The sequence below is a fragment of the Phocoena sinus genome, chromosome 7 (genome assembly GCF_008692025.1).
Source record: "Phocoena sinus isolate mPhoSin1 chromosome 7, mPhoSin1.pri, whole genome shotgun sequence".
NCBI classification, from domain to species: domain Eukaryota; kingdom Metazoa; phylum Chordata; class Mammalia; order Artiodactyla; family Phocoenidae; genus Phocoena; species Phocoena sinus.
Genome location: NC_045769.1, coordinates 114,190,654 through 114,209,568, shown reverse-complemented (window position 1 = coordinate 114,209,568; position 18,915 = coordinate 114,190,654). Strand labels below are relative to the sequence as shown.

The window sequence follows — 18,915 nt, the reverse complement described above, 5'->3', positions numbered from 1 at the left end:
GTTCTTCATCTTTGCTGTGCTGTGGCCCCCTCCTCAGAATAATGCTGTAAATGCATAGGATAAAATGCATAGGATTGGGGTGGATAAATTAGGAGTTGGGGATTAACATATACACACTACTATATTTAAAATAACCAACAAGGACCTACTGTATAACACAGGGAACTCTACTCAATATCTTGTAATAACCTATAAGGGAAAAGAATCTCTGTGCTAAAAACCTGAAACCAGCACAACACTGTAAATCAACTATACTTCAGTAAAAAAAAAAAATGCATAGGATTACGAAGGAGGCCAATTGTACTGACTGCAGCGATCATAGGTTAATAGATGTGCTTTGCTGGCACAACTGGCAAGGTTGGGGGTGGTGTCTAATGCCGACCTTGACCTTGAGCGCAGCGCCATGGTGAGCACAGGCGAGGCCCCATGACGGGATGTGAGCACCCCCGTGGCTTGTGCTGGCGGCAGGCTCACAGGCACTATGCCTTTTACCCACCTTCATGTCGGAGGGAAATACCAACTTCCGGTTCCAAGTTAACAGAGATAAAAATACATTTATTTCCATTCATTTGCTTTAATTGGAACTTACCGATTATTGGGAAGCTGGAAGCAATCTTAGAAACACCCCATGTAGTTTCTGCTGAACCTGCCTGTGCATCAGAAACAGCCGTGGAGCTTTTTTTTAAAGTTTGGATATTTTGCCCCCCGCCCTGTGCCTGAACCTGTGGTGTCAGAATTGGCAGGGGAAGGACCAGGAGTGTTTCCAGAGGCTCGGGGTGCTGCCAGCACCCCCAGGGGTACTGAGACCCTGGGGGGCAGGGGTGCTGTGTGCAGCTCCAAATGGAAGGGAGCTTCTCCTGGCTGCAGGTCCGGTGTCCCCCCTTTCCCGGGCAGAAGCCCAGGAGCGTGGCCTCCCGGGTGACGTGGAGGTGTTGACTCTCTCCTTGCCCTGTGGGCGCTGTGCTCTCAGCCCCTCTTGTTCTGGAACCTTTTGTGGAGCCCATGGGCCGTTCCCCAGCATATCCCACAGGCCGCCAGCTGAGGTCTGGGGACCCGAGGCCCCGCTCTGCTGTCCCCAGCTGGGCTTCCTGGGACCCTGGGCGCCTGGTGTTTACCCAGAAATTGTGCTAATTCCGGTAATTCCTGTGACTTACGCAGCCTCTCGGCTCTGTCTGCTGCTTTCCTCTCCTGGAAGGGAGGGGGAGGGGGAGGGCCGTGGCTGATCTGTGGAAAATGAGGCCTGTGACACAGTGGTCCCTGCAGGGGACACCCCGCACCCCGACTGGGTCAGCTCCCCATGGGCGCTCGTGGAAGCCCAGGCACTCCCGGGCCCACTGCTGTCTGAATACATCCCCTCCCTGCTGCTCTGTCCACCTGGTCCTGGGGTGGCCTCGCTCTGAGGCTTCGGGCAGCATTCCAGCCAGAGGACCTGGCTCTAGACCTGGACCCTCTCCCTCCATGGAGAGTGGCTTTGGGCAGCTCACCTCTTCCTCTGTAAGAATCGGGAGGATGCCGTTCCCTCTGACAACGTGGCCGGGGTGGGGGGGGATGCTGGCGTGAGGCAGCTGAACCTCTTTTTGGCCCTGGCATCCCCGATGCTAAAGTTCAAGGATTCTGAGTTTGCTGGCCTCAATTTCCCATCTGCCTTCGGGGATGCTTCCCAGCAGCCTGGGTTTGGTCACTTGGGCCGACCCTGTGGGTGCCTTGAGTCCTGTCCTGGTTTCTGGTCCTTCAAGCCTGCTGCCCTCCAGATGCTGGCCTGGTTCCCTGGACCCATCCTGTCCCATCAGCAAGGGGTCTGAGCACGTGCTCAGCTGGACTTGGCGACCCAGGGGCGCGAGGCCTGGCCCTGGCCTGGAGGAGGTCATGGTTGAGCGGGGAGCCAGGTGGGTACATAGCAGGTTTTGGCCAGGCTATGTGAGAGGTGCCAGACCCGGGGGAAGGGCACCCAGTTCGTTTGGGGTGGAAGCCAGCTCCCGGCCTTCTGCAGTGTGAGGCACAAAGCTGATTGTTCGTAAAGAATTCTCCAATGAGGAGTTAGGGGAAGAATGTACAATTGCCAACTCCTCCCCCGCATCCTGGTCAGCCTCAGTGGACAGTGCCACCCGCAGGGGCGTGGTGTTGGCAGGCGGTCCTGGACAGAGCCTCAGCTTTTGCCTATCCATCGGCTGGTGGTCCCCGTCCACAAGTCTTGCTTCCTTGGGTGCAGCACTAGGACAGGGCGTGTGTCGAATCCTCCTGGGCTTCTGGCATAGGGTTCCTCACACTCAACAGGCACCTTAACGATGCCAGGGAATTCTGGGGCAAATCCCTTTGCACTGCAGGGTCCCCACTCGAAGGACAGCTCTCTGTGATGCTCCAGTGTACAGCTTTGGGGCCAGACAGCCTGGGTTCAAGGTCTGGCACGGCCACTTTTAAGCTGTGTGTCTTTGCACGAGTTATCAGCCTCTCTGAGCATTGGTTTCTTCCTATGTAAAGTGTCGTGAGGATTAAATGAACTCACTCTTGCGAAGAGCTTGGCCCCTGGTAAATGCTTGTTCGAGGTCTGTCGCTCCAGCTGTCACGTTGATTGCCGTCCTTACTTCCAAATTCAAGGTAAATGCTTGTTCGAGGTCTGTCGCTCCAGCTGTCACGTTGATTGCCGTCCTTACTTCCAAATTCAAGGTGCGCTTCAAAGTTGAGCCTAAATCCCTTCACCTGAGCTTCTTGGGAAGAAAACCCAGATTGTTCACAAAATCACTGTGATTTCCTGCCTCAGGGGTGCGCAGTCCTTGCCCGGCATTCCTGAGCTGTTGCTCCGTGCCAGCCTGAGTGGGGAGCAGCTCCGGACCTGGTGGTGATGATGAGTACAGATGGGGGTGCTGGGGTGCTGTAGGGATCTGGAAGCAGAAGTGACCTTGATTGGGGAGGAGCTGGGGGGCTTCCCAGAGGAGGCGACATCTGAGTGGCATCTTGCAGGAAGAGTAGGAGTCCATCACACAGAAAAGGGTGAAGGGTTTCTGGTGGGTGTTCCAGGGTCAGGGCTGGCTGCTTGTGAAGGGTGCGGGGGGGTGGGGGGAGATGAGGCTGCAGGTAGACCCAGGAAGGCTTTGCCTGAAGGCCCCAGGGGCTCAGCGAGGCCTTGGCCAGATTTGGTTCGGGGAAGGTGCCTGGCTGTAGGGTAGAGGGGGCCCTGGAGGGGGACCAGAGGTGGCGTGAAGGTGCCCAGGACCCAGAAGGGAAGGATGCCTGGCAGAGCAGCCAGCTGGGAGAGGCCCCGCAGGCCAGGTGCTTTGCGGGTGAAATGATGGAAATCGCAGCTGATCAGATGGGGGGGTGAGGATGGGGTGGGACGGTGGCCCAAAGTGCCGGCCAGGTGGATGGGAGGGTGGCCCCTGCGGCCAGGCTAAAGGGGCAAAGAAGGTGGAGCAGGCGTGGCCCAGGGGCTGTTGCTGGTGGCTGCTCAGCCAGCCAGCTTCTTACAGCACAGATTATACAAATAGGCTTAAAGGATCAGCTGGCGATCCCGAAATCTCCAAGCCAGAGGAAACCTTATAACTCACCAGAATCCTCAGGGAGATTTCCCTGTCCCTTATCTATCTTGGGTTTTCTGGACAGGGGTTTTGAAAGACTGGAAACCATACAGTCTGGTGGGTGAGGTAGATCTGGGAGGTCCAGAGCTTGGGCTGTTCGCTTAGCAGGCTGGCCGGGCTGCAGCCACCTCTAGCTTCACACCCATCACTCTTGTATACTCCCGCTTTTTGCTTAGAAAACCATGAGAGTATCGTGCAGACTTTTAAAAGGTGAGGTTCTGGGGCCTGCGGATGTAAGATTTGCAGCCGCCGGGGATGGAGCTGACCATCGCCTTTGGTTTCTGCCACCCGCGATCCACGGGCTCTGCCCAGAACCCTCTCCTCCCACCAGCGTGCAGACCCACCTGCCTTCCTTCCGAAACAGCAGCTGATCTTCTTTTCATGGCAAAGATTCCTGACTAAATGTCTGTGCCTCTGTCTCTCCCTGAGCCCACCTGGGCCCTGGTCACCACCGTGCAGCGCCGGGGCCTCTTAGAGCCTGTGATGGAGATAATCCTTCTTGGCATTTCTTGCTTGGGTTGGACTCCTGGCCCTCACACTCTCCTGGTGATTTTACTTTCTCTTCCTTCCTGCTCCTTCATCCCTGCTCACTTCCTTGGCTGGTTTCTCTTCTCCCTCCTGGAAATGTTGGAACGCCCCGTGTCTCGTTCTGGAACTTTCTCTACTTCTTCCCTCCGCCCTCTCCCTTGGAGATCTTGCCCTGTGGCTGCCATATTCCCATCTCTAGCCTCTGCCTCTCCCCAAGCTCTGCCTTGCATTTCCAACAGTCTTGCTTATCTTAAAAAAAAATTTTTTTTTAACCTTTTTATTTTCTGTTGGAGGAGAGTTGATTAACAATGTTGTGATAGTTTCAGGTGTACACTAAAGTGATTCAGTTATACATAATACATGTATCTATTCTTTTTCAAATTCTTTTCCTATTTGGGTGGTTATATAGTATTGAACAGAGTTCCCTGTGCTACACAGTAGGCCTTTGTTGGTGATCCATTTTAAATATAGCCGTGTGTACATGTCAATCCCAAACTCCCTAAGTACCCCTTCCCCCCACCATTCCTCCCTGGTAACCATAGGTTCGTTCTCTAAGTCTGTGAGTCTGTTTCTGTTTTGTAAATAAGTTCATTTGTATCATTTTGTAGATTCCACACATAAGCTATACCTTTCTCTTTACATGATATTTCTCTTTCTCTGTCTGACTTACTTCACTCACTATGACATTCTCCAGGAATATTACTCAGCCATTAAAAAGAACGAAATAATGCCATTTGCAAAAAAGTTTTATTGAAGTATAGTTGATGTACAACATTGTGTTAATTTCTGCTGTACAGCAAAGTTATTCAGTTTTACATATATATTCTTTTTCACATTCTTTTCCATTATGGTTTATCACAGGTTATTGAATAGAGTTCCCTGTGCTCTACAGTAGGTCTTCCTGTTTCAGTCTCTGCATGTCTTAATAGGCGTCTCAGACTTAACACGGCCCAGACCCAGCTCCTGGTTTTTGCCCCCGAACCTGCTTCTCACCCACTGTGCTCCATCCCAGCAGACAGCCCCACCGTGCAATCGTCCAAGTGCTCAGCCGAAAACCGGAGCCATCTTTGACACTACCCCCATTCTTTTAAGAAAATTGGCTTTCAGATGTCTATTCCGTAATATTTGATACAAATACTGAATTAGCAGCATCTGTACGTGATGAAGCATCAGTTAGTAAAACGCTTGCTTGTGGCCCACCAGCCAGCTGGAGATGGAGCGTTACCTGGGCCCTGCATCCCCCGGGTTCCTCTCTCGTAACCCACGACGACTCCGCTTTCTAGCACACCCCACATCCAGGCCCGAGCAAGGCCTGTGGGCTCTGCCTTCAGAGCCACTGTCCTTTTAACTCAGACAACCAGTATCTCCCCAGGTCACTGCAGTCGTGTGCCATCCCCCAGATCTGCCCTCCGTACACTGGCAGAGGGACCCCTTTGTACTGTGAGTCCTGTCGCACCCCCCTTCTGCTCAAAACCCCTCAGGGCTGGCACTCACCTTCCTGCTGCTCCTTCAACAAGCCAGCCTCCTCCCTGCCAGGCCCGCGGCTCCCGCCCCTGCCCTCTGGCTGCTGTGGGCTCCCTCAGACGCTCATGTGGCATCCCATCCCTTCCTCAGAGAAGCAGGCCAGCAGCCCCCCTGCCCTTCCCACCCCGTTCTATCCTGCCCCTCTGCTTTCTTTCCTTCTCTCTCACTAATGAGAGACAAAATATACATTTATCTTCCCCCTTTACTTATTATGCCTCCCAAGTAGGATGTAAGCTCTGTGGGTTGTATCTTCGGCACCAGGCACAATGCTTGATGCATAACAGGGGCTTGAAGAGCTATTGACTGAATGTGTGCGAGTGCGTAAATGGTGAAAACTCTGTGGAATGCAGGAATGAACGAATGAATGAAAGAATGAACGAACATACACGTGAGTAAGTGAAAGGTGGAGCCGGTGAGCTGCAAAGAAACGGGAGAATGGGGGCTTTCCTCTGAGGGCCGCCAAGTCGTGGTTTCTGTATTGATTTTTCTCGTCCTGTGAGGCCGAGATGAGGGGCATTACTTTCTGACCTCATTTCTCAAGGTGGTTCTTGCTAGTTGCCACGCACAGTACTAGGAACTTGTTGCTTAGATTTGAAAAATCGGGGGTAACAGGCAGTGAAAAACTCTCGGCTGTGGTCCGTGAGGTCGTTCAGAAGACCAGATGAATCTCAGAACGAAGAATTCTCAAAATTAATGAAACACTCCTTCGCAATGATCAGAGAAGGCGCGCGTGGCGGCGGCGGGTGGGAATCTGCGTCGGCGCGTCCCGGCTGGGTCTGGGGGCCGCGTTGGTGAGTGTCTTTGTCTCCTCCTCCAGGGCTGCCACCCGGGACTATGCGTGGCTAGGATGGAGACGTCCGCCTCAGCCACGGCCACGGACAAGAAAGAAGCCAAAAGTGGGATCCTGGAGGGCGTCGCTTTCCCCGACCCCGGCAGGAAGGCCTCAGCCCTCGCGGTGGCCACGGCGGCGGCCGCGGTAGCCACCCAAGGAGGTACTTTCTGTTCTGCATGGTTGGCGGGGGGTGTTTTTCATGAGCCCGTTCGGACTGAATGAGACGGGAGGCTGATGTCATCGGGCAGCCATGCGGGGTTTATGGGGGAGCAAGAGGGCGCCCCAGCTTTGGGGACCCCAGGCACCGGGATGGATGCCTGTGGGTGGATCTCGAAGGTCCAGCCACTCCCAGTCGGGGGGTTTGGGCATCTCAGGCTCCAGCAGGAGAAGGGGAGGGGAGGCAAGGGAGGCTCGGGGCTGTGGGGCAGCCCTGGGGTGCGTTCTGTCGGCACAGATGTGCCAGAGAGGCTGCTGGTTGCCTCCGGCCTGCCAAGGGCTATTTTGGAAAGTAATTGTCTCCTGATCCCTTCTGGCTGTAATTAGAGGGTCAGGTACAGAATTTAGCATCCTTAGGTGAATTTCTGGCCAACTTAATTATAACAGAAGGACCCCCCGAGCCACAGCCTCTCATTTTACTGCCCCGAAGAGAAATAGTCTCTGGTTTCCACTGGTCCGTGCCAGCATCCCGTTGGGAAAGCTTGGCGGGAAGACGAGACCTCCCCTTGTGTCTGCGCGGTCCATCTGGAGGCCACAAAACTATTTCTGTCTCCGAGGAATGGAGAGACTTAGATTTCTTTTCTTCCCCTTTTTATTCAAGTGCATTTAGTCATGCCCTGTTGCTCTCGCCGCTGAGGCACAGCTCCCAGAGCAGCGGGGGAAATGCGCCTTCGCCGGGGTGGGGTGTGAGTGCCGGCCGCGCCACTCACATGTTGATGTCTGCAGGTCGCGGGGGGGCTTTGTTCAAGTGCAGACCCCCAGTCGGTGAGTCGGGGCGAGGCTGAGTTTCTGAAATTCTAACCAGCGCTCGGATGATGCTGGGACAGCCGGTCCACAGGCCGTGCTGGGTGCAACTTAGGGCCAGAGTGCAGGGATTCGGAAAGACACTCAGAGCGGGAGGAGTCATCGTTTCCAAGAGCGAACTGGAGGCCCTCTAGTTCATTGTTACTACACTGTTTCTATTCCCCCACCACCACCCGTGCTTCTCAGTTGGAGGTCATTATCAGGATGTGCGGCCCAAGCCGGGACGGGGCGAGCCCAGGCCAACCTTCGGGTATTAGGACTCCTGCTCTGCGTGACACCCCTTGACCCCTGTCCCTGCTAGGAGCCGGGCTCTCTAGGCCCTCCCTCTGTGAGGGTGGAGGAAGGAGCCAAAGCCCAGGGTGGACCACATGCAGGTGGTGTCGGGAGCCAGGGGATGGAAGGCCCAGGGTGGGGGTCTGGCAGTGGTCCCAGGGCAGGCTTGTCCCGGGCCTGGCTGGGTCTGCACGTGGTCTGTTCCTTCTCCTGGGTCAGGGCCCACCCTGGCCTGTGGCGACACCTCAAGCTGTCCCTCTGCCTGATGCAGAGGCGCCTGGGCCTCTGAGGCCTGAGTGGCATCTCTGACCCGGTGCATCTCTGACCCGCCCCCTGGGCCCTCAGCTGTCCCCGCCTCGGCCTCTCCCTAGCCCGGACCCTAACCCTCTCTGGAGCCATCAGTGCATCGTGAGCTGCCACGCAGCCCAATTCACTGCCACGTCCCGTAGCCGAGAGCAGACTCGTGGTCATTAGAGAGAAATGAGGGCATGATTGGGAAGGAAGTCCTCTAGCATCAGACCTGGCTGTCAGCAATGGGGCAGTAATCTCAGATGCTTGAGGGGGTCTTGGTCTGGGGGGGCAGGCCACGGGCCTACAGCTTGGGGTGCAGCCGCTCTCTGGAGGTACCCGACCTCGCTCTACTCGCCCCCCAAGGATGCGGTCCTGCCCACCCCGCAGGCCCCGTCCCCTCCTTGCCCGACCCCGGGGGAGCGCTTGACTGGTGAGGTTCCTACACTGGGTGGACGTGGCCCTCAGCCCAGTCGCCCAGGACAGGTGGCACGTTGTCATCAGAGCGAGTTAGGTACGTCCCTTGCTCCCTGTAGCACTCTCTGGACGGCTCATTTGGGAAGGGCCGTCCTGCAGTCAGGGCAGAGCAGGTGGCATCTGGAGCGGGTCCCCTGGGGCTGGGGGACCGTGACGTCTGTGTTCTGCGGGTGGGGCAAGGTAGGCCGGTGGTGCAGCCCCGAGTCACTGGCCTGGGTCCCCGTTCCAGCCCAGGCCCGGTCCCGGTGTGGCAGGCCGTTCCCTCCTCTGGGCCTCGTGTTCCTAATCTGTGTTGTGGGGACGTTTGGCAGATGTGATTCCAAGTCTGTGTGATGTCGTGACGTTGGATCTTACCCCTGGGGGCAGAGGTGCTGTGAGCTAGCCTCCTCTTTTACGCAGCAAACCGGAGTCCCAGACAGCCCCAAGGAGCCTCTGCCGTGGGCCCCTCTGCCCGCAGGGGCGTAGGCGTGTGGACAGGTGCGAGGTGGTGCCCGGCAGCACAAGGGGGTTCGTGCGTGTCCCCCACACGGAGGTCCTCTCAGGGCCAGGATGTTTGCGCTCTGCTCTGGAGCTCAGCACTCGGCACCAGGCCTGGCAGGAGGCAGTGCTGAGGGCCCCCTGTGGCCCTGAGTGATGTCAGGGGAAGGTGGCCTTGGTGAGGCGCTGGCCGGAGGTGGGGGGAGCTCAGCCCGCCGGCGTGGGGCTGCTGGGAAGGGCAGGGAGGCTGCACAGAGGCCTGGGAGAGGGGCGGTGCTGCCCGGTGCATGCTGGGCTGGGGCAGGGGTGCAGGGAGCTGAGAGCTACCTGTCCAGGGCCCTGTCCCTGAGTTGTTTCTGGAAAAGATGGGGTAACCGTCCTGGTCTGCGAGGCCTGTTTGCTGAGGCAGGGGCAGGACTGAGCTCATTCCCTGCGGCTGAGCCGGTGACCGCTCACTCGGACACCTGGCCCTCCTGACACCGTTTATCCCTTCCGAGTCCACAAGATCGTCCCCATGATTCCGCACCGTGGTTTGCAGCTTTCCCGGAAGGAAAGGATGGCTCACGCAAGCTCAGTGTTCCAGGGCCTGTTACACATCTGTCCAGAGTAGGGGGCGTCCTGTCTGAGGATGTCGGGGGCATGTGGTAAGGAATGCAAAAGGGCCAGACCCTGTGAACTGGTGACGCAGTGATCACCCACCTCTGCAAGGTGCCCAGAGGTGGGAGGTACCCTGTCTTGCAGGCCAGCTTCTGACCCCTCATCTGCCCCCTGCCAAGTGCCACTGGTTCCGGGAGCTTCAATCCCATCCCTGGAATTGTAGGACTTTGGTTCTAAGACTGAGCATACCTTTAGGCAGAAAGATTTCATTTCTACATTATTTGTAACTGTGAACATTTGGAAACAACCGAAGTGTTCAGTGATAGGGGATTGATTAATCAAACTGTGGGACGGCTGTTGAATGGAACATTATGTAGACCCTGAAAATGTTCATCAAGACTTTATCATAAGGGGGGGATGTGTCTGTATTCTAATATTAAAGTGTAAAAAAGCAGGATGCAAATTATATCTCACCTCTGTTGTTACCAACCAGGGTTCTTGGCCTTCCCCAATCAACTGAAATTGACTAGAGGCCAGACAGGAAATTCAGGCAAGGCTTTATCGGGGCCCTGCTGTATGTAGCAGGGAGGGGGGAGCGAGAAAATGCAACAGGTTCCCTTGCTTGCTGTGGGGGCGAGCTTGTTCCTTATATGGAGTGAGGGTAGGGGTCTTCCAGGGGTCCGGCTGGAGGGGTGGCTTAGGTGCTCTGCCCACCCCCTTGGTGGTGCTGCGTGCAGGGGGCATGCGCAGGACCCGCCTGTTGCTCCCGGCTCTTCAGAAGGGGCGGTTGGGTTTCTTTGGTCTTTTTGTATCTTGTTGTCCATAATTTGCCCCAGCTGGGCATGCACGCAGTTATTTTTAGTCCCTTACAGTTTCTTTGTGTTTTGTTGCTCCAGGAGACGTCTGTCCAGGTGCAGGCACCGCAGCAAAGGGTCCCAGGTCCCAGCCTGTCCATCACAACTTTATAGTTCATAGAGGTACCCTTACCAGTGGTTGTCCAGATGCTGGGACTCGGGGTGATGTACATTGCACATAGGAAACTCATCCCTTTGGTTCCTAAGGACCTTCAGCCTTCTAGAACCCACTATTAGAATGTCAGGAAAGGGAACTGCCTGGCGGTCCGGTGATGAGGGCTCAGCGCTTTCACTGCTGGGGCCCCGGCTTCGATCCCTGGCCAGGGAACTAAGATCCCCCAAGCCGCGTGGCGTGGCCAAAAAAAAAAAAAAAAGTAAGTCTGAGAGGCAGAGGTGCGCCGGACCCAGACTGTGCGGACTTGGGAGAGCCAAGTGTACACTCTCTCCTTCTGTCTCTGCCATCTGTGACCTTAGGTAGGTCACTTGACCTTGCCGTGGTCGGAGTATTTGCACCATGAAAATTGGCAAACCCATGGACATATATACACTACCAAGCATAAAGTGGATAGCTAGTGGGAAGCAGCCGCGTAGCACGGGGAGATCAGCTTGGTGCTTTGTGACCACCTGGAGGGGGGATAGGGAGGGTGGGAGGGAGGGATACGCAGGAGGGAAGAGATATGAGAACACGTGTATATGTATAACTGATTCACTTTGTTATAAAGCAGAAACTAACACACAACTGTAAAGCAATTATACTCCAATAAAGATGTTAAAAAAGAAATTGGCAAACCCTACGCATCAGGGCTGCCTCAGCCCCCTCTCCTCTCCCAGAGCCTGTTGTTAAATTCCCCCCCAGCACATGACCGATCATATCTGGAGACTCACTCAGCTTCCTTGACCCTGTTTGGAATGAGAAAGGGAGTAAGGGTCCGGAGCGAGGAGGTGGGCGATGAAGGAGGTGGGCGTCCCTGGTGGCAAAGCTTGGAAAGGACACGCAGGGGGTCCTGGGTGTCGGGCTGGGGTGGGGGGGGTGGCCGGCACGTCTAATTCATGGGCGGTCAGAGCCTCTCCGTGTGTAGGTGGGACCGAGATGAGGTGGGGCAGGGACTTGCCCAAGGCCACCTGCTGCTTCCACGGAGAGCGGGGTCTGGGGCTCAGGGCTCCTGCCTCTCCCACGCTGAGCATCTCCTTCCTGAATCTGCTTTGAGATCATGATTTTAGATTGTTCGTGGGTGATTTGGGTCTTAAAGCCCAGCCTGCCGGTACTGTGTGTGGGCGTCCAGCCTCTGCACCAGCCCTGGACAGGTCTCATCTGTCACCATCCTTGTCATTCCAACAGGCTAAGAGCGCCTGCTCCCCTCCAGCTCTTAGGAGGTCTGGGGCTGTGACTTCTTTGCAGGAGGACCTTTTTAAAAGTCTCCTGGCTCACCCGGCCTCATGAGGCTAGACGTGGTCGGGGCTGGGTGTTTCCACCGAGAGTCCCTACCTACCTGGCCATGATGTGCGTCAGAAACACCTTTGCATTGCAGGGCTGTACCCAAGGGACAAACGGTCCTGTGGCCAGACCAGATGGCAGAAGCCTTGGCCGGTGGCGGCTTTCCCAGCCTCTTGAGCTGTTGTGCTAACACTTGGGAGGCCATCAAGCAAACTTTAAAAACACATTTTGACCCAGAGCTATTTTTCCCTTTAATTTTTCACATGGCGTTATTTTAAAGGTAATTTGATTCAGATGTTTCTCATTTTTTTTACACTGAAACTTCCCTAATGCTGTTGTATTTCCCTCCTCAACAGTGGATTTTCTTTCCAAAAATATTTCCGAACCTCTCTGTGTGCTTCAACTGAGCACAGAGACCAGCCACCCCAGGCCTCCAGGGTGGGACCATCAGAGGGGCTGGAGCCATAAAGCTCAGAGCTGTGTCTCACCCCAGTGAGCTTTCCTTGTCCCCGAAGTCAAGACAGGCTTTAGCAGTCCTATGACGTGTCTGTGGTGAGTGCCCACCACGTCCTGGCCAGGGTGCTCCCAGGGTGGCCCCTCCATCAGCACCATCAGCATCCTCGGGACTTGGGCCCCACCCCAGACCTCCTGAAGCAGAGCCTGGGAGTGGGGCCTGGTGAGCCTGGGTGATTCTGATCACTCTTAAATGTTGGGCCCTCTGTGCCCTAGCAGTGGGAGGCACGGCAAGTCTTTCTACATGAAAAGTGGGACTTACACGCAGAGCGGCTGTGCAGAAATTACAGGCGACGTACGGCGTGCTCACACCTGCTTGGCATGGGCCTCTGGGGGGTAGGAGCTGCCTCTCTCCTGGTAGACAGTGTGGAGTCGTCGTCAGAAGCAGCCCAGCCTCTGGATCCAGACCACCTGCTTAAGGCCCAGCTCTGCTGACCTCAGGCAGGTCTGTGCCTCAGTTTCCACATCTGTAAAATGGGCACAATAGTGCTACCTGCTTCATAGCATTGTGGGAATTACCTGAGTTATCACATGTAAGGTGCGGGGTACAAAGTGAGCTCCAAGTTAAGTGTTTGCTTTATTAACTATCACCAGTTTTCCTTTCCTAGGTCTGCAGGCTCTGCCTGACTTAGAAAGCCTCTCCTTCTCTGGTAACCCTCAGTAGTGGACCTCCTGAGGCCGGGCGGGTGGCGGGAAGCCTAGATTTCTGGTGTCTTCCTACTCAAGAAGGCGGAGGGAGCGCTGGGCTGGAAATCAGATGTGGGTGGTTCCTGTCCTGCTTGGCTCCCGTGGGGGATCCTGGATCGGTGACCTTAGTGCGTCCCCGGCCTCATTAACTCAGCCTTGTGCACTGGAGGGTAGGGCCAGATCAGAGGATGCTGAAGCTTGGCCTCACCTTAGAATCTTGTGAGGAGACTATAATAAATGCAGACTCCCAGGCTGCCCAGACCTGCTGAAACAGAATCTCCCGTGCCGGGGCCTGGGCATGTGTATGTTTAACAGGCTTCCCAGGTCATTGGCCATGGCATGGACAAGACCCCTGGAGGTGGTGAACTGGTGGGAGTTGCAGCTGGTAGTCCTGGGAGGGTGGAGCCCTGCATGGCTGTCAGCACGGCACTCCCTTGCTACCTAAGGCCTCCGTATCACTAAGCTCCCCCTGGCCACCCCTTCATCTTGTTCCCTGGCTGTTGGCTTCTTGGAAAGTTTCTTCAAAGTACATTTTTGCTCAGAGGGGAGGCATCCACCTCTGTCTCAGAATGCTGTGCAAATGCCAGAATATGGAAATAAGGTGGTGGGAGTTCTCGCTTTGATGCTCAGGCCAGGAAATCCCAAGTCACAAAGACCCCACCCTGCCCTGTCCTCCTTAAGTATCTCAGTCCCTGGTGTGTCTGTTTCTGAGCCTCCCCCAGTCCCCCACCCTGCCCTGATGCCACTGTGACAGGGTGCTGTTTGTTCACCACTGCATCCCCAGCAAGGCAGACACACAGTAAGTGATTGCTGAGTGAGGGGAGTGAGGCTGGTGCTGTCACGCCAGCTGTGTGCCCGGTGGGCTGGGGTGGCCGGCTGCCTCTGCTGCCCCTGAGGTCCCCTGGGACGAGGGTCCTTCGGGCCTGGCCTGCTCCTGGGCCCTGGCTCCCATCCCGAGGCTCCCTGGACGGCAGGGAACTTGCTGTGTGGGCCAAGCCTCCTTGGCCACCTGAGCTGCCCAGCTGGGCCACACACTTGCTTTGGACCCGAGGATGCACTCACGTGTGACTAAGTGGACAATTACTCTTATTTAAGTGATTTTCAGGATGGCTGTCGGTGCCGCTTCTGAGCTTGTTTTAAAGGCCCAGCCACACGGAACAGCCGGTTCCCATAAGGCTTTTCCAGAAAGCAGAGCTCAGTTATCTGTGACAGCTCTGCATAGCCAGGAAGCAGGGTACAGCACAGTCGCCTGGGCATTTTCAGGGTGGATTCTGAATGACTCTTTTTTTTAAATTGAAGTATAGTTGACTTACAATACTGTGTTAGTTTCAGCTGTACAGCGAAGTGATTCAGTTATACACATACATATATATAACTCTTCTCAGATTGTTTTCCACTATAGATTATTACAAGATACTGAATATAGTTCCCTGTGCTACACAGTAGGGCTTTGTTGTTTATCTATTTTGTATACAGTAGTGTGTATCTGTTAATCTCCAATTTCAAATTTATTCCCCCTCCCTCGAAATGACTCTTGATGACGATCTGGACGGTCTCTGGTGCCAGGGGCGTCCTGGAGGGTCGGGGTACCTGGGTAGAGGGTGAGGGCTGGAGCTTCCTTCTGGCCACGATGGGGTGAAATGGGACAGCCTTTGAGAGTGGCTGGCAGAGCGCCCGCGTGGAGACCAAGTAAACGTTGGGGACGTGGATCTGAACCGGCTTTCCTCTTGCGCACGGTGGCCTCATGCTCGGCGCTGAGACCTCGTGCTCTAGAAGCCACTCAGAGCGGCTGCCACCCTGTGTCAGACGGGACGCCCGCTTGCCCCGGTACAGCAGGCTTCTCCACTGCCCCCCCACCCCCGCTTCTTGCCCTCAGCGTTCGAGGCCAGCCCCGGGTCTGCGCTCTGGCCGCTGCTCCTTGGCTTACGTTTGCACTTCGGACCCGCATCGCTGTGCCGTCTGCTGGCACGTGAGCTGCCCTGGCAGCATGAAGTCGTCCCAGGCACTGCTGTGGCTTCTGGTCTTGTTTGTCCCCGGGACAGGGGCCCCGCCTCGAAGACGCAGCTTCATTTCTCCTGGCTCATTTGCATGTTAAACTGTTGCGGGGTTTGGGGAAAGCTTCAGAGTCGTTTCCAGCGATGGAACTGGAAGAAGCTTTAGCGATCATCTGGTTCGAATCCGTTCATTTTACAGATGTGGAGACTGAGGTCCAGACACTTGAAGCACAAAGGGTCACCAAGGGACACCATTGGGACTGGAAACCGATTTCCCAGGTGCTGCCTATGGGTTGCGGGGGGAACCCAGCTGCCCCCCAGCCCTGCCCTCCTTCTGGCCGCAACCCCAGCTTCCCAAAAGGACGGTATTTATGTTAGAAACATTTTTCTGATGTTTGGTTCTGTCAAAACTAATTTTAGCATTTCTAAAGCTTGGGGAAAATACAGCCTCATCACTTTGATGTCAGCGCCTAGTTTACTATTAGTATATTCTGGGGTTTATCATTTTAGGCATGTTTAACATGGCTGCACCAGGCACGCACTATTAAATCTGGCTTATTTTACATTCCTGTCCGGAATTATTTATTTGTAACAATTTCCTCTCTATCAGAAGACACAGCTAATGCTGCGTTTTAATGTGTTATTTACACACAAAATAACCTATTTGCAACTCAGTATGTGCTGGAGGGAGGATGGATGGGTCCCGGTTTCCTGCGTTCTGTTATATCGGAGTTTAACAATCTGGTTTGCTAATAGAACCATTTATCACTGGTGTGGGGAGGATAATTTATTTTATGTTTGTGGCCAGGTCTCACGGCATCTGATCTCGGGAACATTTGGAAGAAATGAGGGCAGGCCTGGTGTTCGGGGTGCCTGTGGGACCCCTGGCCTTCCTGAGGTGGCCTGGGGGCCTCGGGGTTCCCTCAGCTCACGTGTACCTCCCACGGATGGTTCTGGAACTCCGATCAGAAATGTGATGGCGGAGACACTGCCTCTGCCCTCTAGGGGCCCCGGGGTGAATCCTGCCCAGGGAGGCTCCTGGGGATGCGGCGTGAGAGCCGGGCCCATAGGGATGCTCGGGGTTTCTCCAGGTGGTAAGAGGAAAGCGGGGTGGTCGTTGGTGGGGGAGCAGCATCAGAGCGGCTCCTCAGGGGTGCAAGGGCTTGGGAGTCAGCGAGCTGGCCCACTTGCCTCTACTTTGGGGTGGGTGGCCTGAGCGGGGCTGCAGCCTCGGTGGCAGGTGGAGTGCTTAGACCTCCCTCTGCTCCCCAGGGCATCAGGGAGCCAGCCACAGACGCTGAAGGCAGGTCCCCGCTGTGTCAGATTGGCAGAGCTGGCTCGGAAGCTCAGCCTGCAGTGGGAAGGAGTCTTAGGCAGAGCGGCTGGTGGCAAGGGGTCCAGCAGCCAGGCGTGGTGGGATGGGCAGTGGCATCTGGGGACCAGGCAAGGAGGAGGCCTTCTGGCTACCCTGGCGTTAGACCCAGGGCTGGCCGGGGCGCCCAGGTGGGTGTGTGGCCACTGGACCACGCGGGCTGAGATCCTGTGGCTCCATCAGGGGTGCCCCCCTTTCGGCACACTGATGGGTAAGGGCGGGGGGGAAAGCAGTGCATCTGAATGCGGACACCAGAAGGGGCAGGTGGGGATGGGGTGAGAAGAGTCATCAAGAAGCAGGAGCTGTAGCGCTTTTCACTAAGAGCTTGGCCCATGGAGAAGCCAGACGCCCCGACTCTCGACGCTGATGCGGCACTTGCCTGATGCCTGGGTGATCAGGAAAACTGCAGGGAAGGGGAGGCCCTGAAAGGGCCCTGCAGGCTGAGTCGGCCCTGGTAAGGCCACGGCCTGAAGCTGTGTGCCCTGTCTCAGCTGGGGTCCTGCTGGGAGCAGCTGCGCACTCAGATCAGATGGCTGGGGAGAGGTTACCAGAGGGGTGTTTGCAAAGTGTGACGGGGCTTAGAGCCAGCCACGGGGCTGGTGCACGGAGCACATAGCTCTGGGGCGGCCGGCGTGGTTGGGGGCCGAAGCTCAGGCTCGGACAGATGAGGTCTGAATCTCATCTGCTCTGCTGCTTTCCGGTTGGGTATCCTCTGTTGACCTGAACCCTGGTCTCCTCATCTTAAAAACAGACAAAGTACTTATCTTTTGAGGGCTGCAGTACAGATAACCAGTGTAAAGTGCTTAGATAGTACTTGGCATATGGTAGACATTCTGTAGGTAGTAGTTGCTATTAGTGTTTTTATTGCTATTATTAGGATTATTCTAGAACTATTTCCCAGAGTAGCACGAACGCTTCCAGTAGGTATCTGAGAGTGAAGGGATGAAGGAATGAATGCACAGGTATCTGAGCAGAGTCTTCACAGGAGGGGCAGTTTGCCCGTGATGTGCAAAGGGGGATGGCATTCTAGCTGGAGGAATAGCATGTGCAAAGGTCCTGGGGTCTGAGATGGGCTCGGGGTGGCTGGGCCCGGCAGCCCCTTGGGGGAGGGGCTCCCTTCACTCCCCAGCAAAAGTCTCTGCATTGGGGCAGGGAAGCTCTGTGATGCTGTGGCCAGAGGCCCCGGCTCCATCTGTGTCCTCCAGCTGCTGCATAGCTGTGCGTGGACGCTAGAGATCCAGGCTGGCCTGACCCTGGACCCCCCTCCGGGTTCAGCCAGCCTCTCCTCCAGGGCAGGCAGGGAGGGAGGGGGCCGGAGGGGCTCCATCTTGAGAAACTGCCCTTGGCTCTTTCCCTGTGCCTGTGTGCTGGCTGGCACTGCTCCCAGCAGGCGTGGACCAACGGCTTGAGTTTGTGGGGAATGGGGCGTCTGAAGCCCTGACACCAGACAGAGCAAGGCTCGTTTCCACATCTGACTTTGCATCCCATTTGAGCAGCCACATTTGAGAGAAGGGTTTGGGTCTGGTGTGGTGCTGGTGGTGGACAGCAGGCTTGAGCTTTGCAATCCTGGCTGTCCTGGAAATGAAGTCTCGTGCCTGCAGAGCAGGTGTGATGGCGGGCAGGGCAGGGTAGCGCCCTCTACTCCCCACCCTTAGTGTCACCTTGCCCCTGGGTTCGTGCAGAGGCCCACGTGGTCATTCATCCTTCTTTGTGACCTAGGTTCCCTGGTGCCAGTATCCTCCCCGGGGACAGCCTGTGGGCACCGGAGTACCAGGGCTGGGGCAGCTGAGTAGGGGTAGAAGAGGGTCATAAAGGGAAGCACAAATTACCAAAGATACACTTTGCTGCCTCTGCGAGTTCTGAGGCTGGGCACAGGTGGGACCTTTGTCCCGTTTCTGGTCCTGAGTCTGCCCATCCGTCACATTTCTCCAGACTGTGTTGGTGCCAAGGAAAACAACAGGTGCCTTCAGTCAGGTATGAGCGTGGGCTACCCTTGCCTGATGTGTGAAGTGGGGGTGACAGGGCTCACCTGGGTCTGCATGTGGGCGACAGGGGGCTGCTGTCATTATTCTCACGGGATGGTGACCTCACCTGCAGAAACTCCTGGCTGTGCCATTAGCGGCCAGAGCGGTGTGGTGCTTTCCAGCTGACCTCTGCCCACAGCGGTGCCCTTATGCCAGGCCCCCAGCTCTGCCAGCTCTGGGCTAACTATGGGATGGAAAACAGGGAGAGAGGCCCTAGCAGTTCTGCTCCTAGGTATCTACCTAAGAGAATTGTTTTTGTTTTTGCTTTTTTGGCGGTACGTGGGCCTCTCACTGTTGTGGCCTCTCCCGTTGCGGAGCACAGGCTCCAGACGCGCAGGCTCAGTGGCCATGACTCACGGGCCCAGCCTCTCCGCGGCATGTGGGATCTTCCCGGACCGGGGCACGAACCCGTGTCCCCTGCATCGGCAGGCGGACTCTCAACCACTGC

The 18,915-nt window shown here is 56.0% G+C and overlaps 1 protein-coding gene across 1 annotated transcript in view; it reads left to right on the top strand.

Moving 5' to 3' along the window:
- GLI2 (GLI family zinc finger 2) overlaps positions 1–18,915 on the top strand; it is a 247,536-nt gene that overhangs the window by 57,540 nt on the left and 171,081 nt on the right. The window contains exon 2 of the mRNA XM_032638319.1: positions 6,442–6,616. Coding sequence (XP_032494210.1) covers positions 6,472–6,616 — 145 coding nt within the window. The 5' untranslated portion in view covers positions 6,442–6,471. The remainder of the gene's footprint in view (positions 1–6,441; positions 6,617–18,915) is intronic.